At 40.3% G+C, this 3,470-nt stretch overlaps 1 protein-coding gene across 1 annotated transcript; it reads right to left on the reverse strand.

Moving 5' to 3' along the window:
• Positions 1 to 1,100: 1,100 nt before the first annotated feature.
• LOC148543854 (uncharacterized) lies at positions 1,101 to 2,762 on the reverse strand. Its single transcript, XM_088498739.1, has 2 exons — positions 2,217 to 2,762; positions 1,101 to 1,346 (listed from the first exon to the last, which is right to left on the reverse strand). Exons 1-2 carry the CDS (start codon positions 2,760 to 2,762, stop codon positions 1,101 to 1,103), a joined length of 792 nt encoding a protein of 263 aa, XP_088354865.1.
• Between the last annotated feature and the right edge of the window lie 708 nt (positions 2,763 to 3,470).

The raw sequence follows: 3,470 nt of genomic DNA on the forward strand, positions 1-3,470 counted from the left end.
ATTTTTCACCGATGGATCCAGGTAAAATAGTGCAGGACAGTGTTATGGTTGAAGATGATGGTGCTGCTGAGCAAGGAGATGAAAATGTTCAACAGAATTTTTGGTTTGCTTCTGTTGTGCTTTTGGATAATTGATTTTGTTGGTAAACTATTTAGCTCCTGTGTTGAGCTTTTGTGTTTGTAACTTTTTTGTTTTGCTACTGCTTTTGGAATGAGTTATAATGCTTCTGAATGCAAGCTGTGTTGCATGTTACGATTAGAACAGAATATTTATGATAAGCTAGTGTTATCTTGTTTCTTATTGTGGCTTGGAGCCAAATTGGTTGTATGAATGGTGGAGTGCCATTATTTTTTATTGAGATTGGTTAACTTTCAAGGAAGGCCGATTAGGCCGAGTTTATATGAGATATCGAGTAATAGAGATAGGGTTTGTTTGTTTTGATAATATTTTGTATAAGTGGGATATGTTTAATGATCGGCGGTACTTATGGAAAAAATTTTGAGTAGTCGGTTTCCGAGTGTTGCTTGGCAATCTGTTTGAGTGATTAATTTCGAGTAGTCTGATTCGGTGGAAGATCTTCTATTTGTTTAACTGATAAATTTCGAATGGTAGGTTTCGAATTAAGATCGGCTATTTGATTGAATGTTTTTGAGTGGTCGGATTTGGATTAAAATTGGTTATGTTGATTGAATGATTGTTTCCGACTTGCCGAATTTGGATTAAGATCGGTTACTTGATTGATTGTGTTCGACTTGTCGGATTTGGATTAAGATCGGTTACTTGATTGATTGTTTACCCTCGAATGTTTGTAATCGGTAAGCTCCGTTGCCGATGACTTCTGTGATTCAGTAAGGGCCTTCCCAATAAGCTGCTAGTTTGCCATGGGTTGATGGTCTTCTAGCTTGTTCTGTTTTCCTGAGCACAAGGTCGTTTACTTGGAAAGACCTTGGGTGAAGTCTTTGGTTATATCTTCGGGCTATGTGCTGTTGCATGGCCAAATGTCTGACTGTTGTGGACGATCTGAGTTCTTCAACTAGATCAAGTTCGAATTGCCGAGCTATGTCTTTTGTAGTTTGGTCGGCCAATTCAGTGCGCTGTGATTATTGGGAGATCTCCACTGGTATCATTGCGTCTGAACCGTAGACTAATCGGAAGGGTGTTTTCTTTGTGGCTAAGTGAATGGTGGTGTTGTATCCCCATGTGATCTCTGGGATAAGCTCGGCCCAGAGGCTTTTTGCATCATCCAGTTTCTTTCTTAGGGCATGTAGTATTACTTTATTTGCAACTTCTGCTAACCCGTTTGTTTGTGGGTGCTCCACTGATGAGAAATGTTTGATTTTTAGTTCCTGCAAAAAGGATGTGAATTTTTGATCGGCAAACTGGCGACCATTATCTGTGATAATGTGCTGAGGAATGCCGAATCGACAAATAATATATTTCCAGACAAAAGAAAGCATTTGTTGTGATGTAATCTTGGCTAGAGGCCGTGCCTCTATCCATTTAGAAAAATAATCAATTCCTACAACCAGGAATTTTACCTGCCCTACTGCTGTCTGGAAAGGGCCAAGGATATCTATGCCCCATTGGTTGAACAGCTAACTTACCTCGGAACAGTGTAGGAGTTTGGCCGGGAGATGTGTGATCGGACTGTATTTTTGGCAGTTGTTACAGCTTTTTACTTTTGCTTGGCAATCCTGTCGTAGTGTGGGCCAGTATAATCCATCTCTGAGGATTTTTGAAGACAGACTTCGGGTGCCAAGGTGTGTACCACAAATCCCTTCATATGCCTCGGCAAGCGCAAGTTCGGCTTCTGTTCTGCAAAGACATTTTAGTAATGGACGGGAGAATCCTCGTCTATATAGGCAATTGTGATAAATTGTAAAAAAGGAGGCATGTTGGCGAAAATGTCGAACGTTTTTGACGTCGCCTGGCAAGATCCCTGTCCGAAGATAGTCTATGTATGGAGATCTCCAATCTGCTTCCTGTGTTATGCTTAAAATTTCTGTGAGTTCAATGCTTGGTTTAAGCAATGTTGACTAATAAAGGGATGACCCGGTTGGTTGAGTACTGGCGAGTTTAGATAGAATGTCAGCTCGGCCATTACTCTCCCGGGGTATGTGCTGTATTTCATATTTTGAGAATTTTAAAAGTAAATTTTGAACGATGTCAAGGTATTTAGAAAGCAAAGGGTCTTTTGCTTGGTATAAGTTGTTTACCTGCTGGACGATAAGTAAGGAGTCGCAGTATACCTTAAGTTTGGTGATGTTTAGGTCGGCAGCGAGTCTAAGTCCGGCAATGAGTGCTTCATACTCACTTTGATTGTTACTTGCTTTGAAAGAAAATAGGAGGGAATGTTCGATGATATTACCGTGGCTATCGTCGAGTATGATTCCTGCTCCACATCCTTGTGGGTTGGAGGACCCGTCGATGTACAAAGACCAGTCGACGTAATCTTCAGCTGTATCTGGTACTGAAAATTCGGCGATAAAGTCGACCAAGAACTGTGACTTGATGGATGATTGGCCCTCGTATTGGATATCAAATTCTGAAAGTTTCACCGACCATTTTACTAGTCGGCCAGCCAATTTTGGTTTCTGAAGTACTTGTCGCAAAGGTTGGTCTGTCCGAACATGGATGACATGACTTTGGAAGTATGGTCGTAGTCGTCTTGCAGAGAAAACAAGAGCTAAAGCTAGCTTTTCAATGGTCGGATAGCGAAGTTCAGCGTTCTGTAGTGTTTTGCTAATGAAATAAATGGGCATTTACTGCTTTTGCCTTTCTGCAACAAGAGCGAAGCTTATAGCCCAGTTAGTAACAGATAAATATAAGAATAATGGTTCCTCTTTAAGGGGAGTTTGTAAAATTGGTGGTTTTGAAAGTATTTCTTTGATGGTTGTGAATGCTTGTTCACAATCATCAGTCCATTGGAAACCCTTTTTCTTTTTTAAACTTTGGAAAAAGCATAAAGATTTAAAAGCTAGGCAAGGAAAGAATCTAGAGACTGCAGCAAGTCTCCCTATCAACTGTTGCACTTCTATGATAGTTTGAGGGCTGGTCATATCTAGAACAGCTCGGCACTTTTTTGGATTTGCCTCGATACCTTGGCTAGTGAGCATGAAGCCGAAGAATTTTCCACTTTGAACGCCAAATGCGCATTTTTCGGGATTTAGTCGCATGTTGTATATCCTGATTTGTCCGAAGATTTCAGCAATGTCATCAAGGTGGCTGTTGTCAATTTTTGTTTTGGCGACCATGTCATCAACATAGATCTCGATGTTTCTGCTGATTTGTTTGGTGAACACTTTGTCCATTAGGCGTTGATAGGTTGCATCTGCGTTCTTAAGACCAAACGGCATGACTTTATAATAATAGTTTCCATATTCAGTAATAAAGGATGTCTTATTTTGATCGGATGGATGCATTTTGATCTGGTTATAGCCAGAATATGCATCCATAAAGCTAAGTTTTTC

This window comes from Arachis ipaensis, chromosome B9, assembly GCF_059453495.1.
Source record: "Arachis ipaensis isolate K30076 ecotype BB chromosome B9, ASM5945349v1, whole genome shotgun sequence".
NCBI lineage: Eukaryota > Viridiplantae > Streptophyta > Magnoliopsida > Fabales > Fabaceae > Arachis > Arachis ipaensis.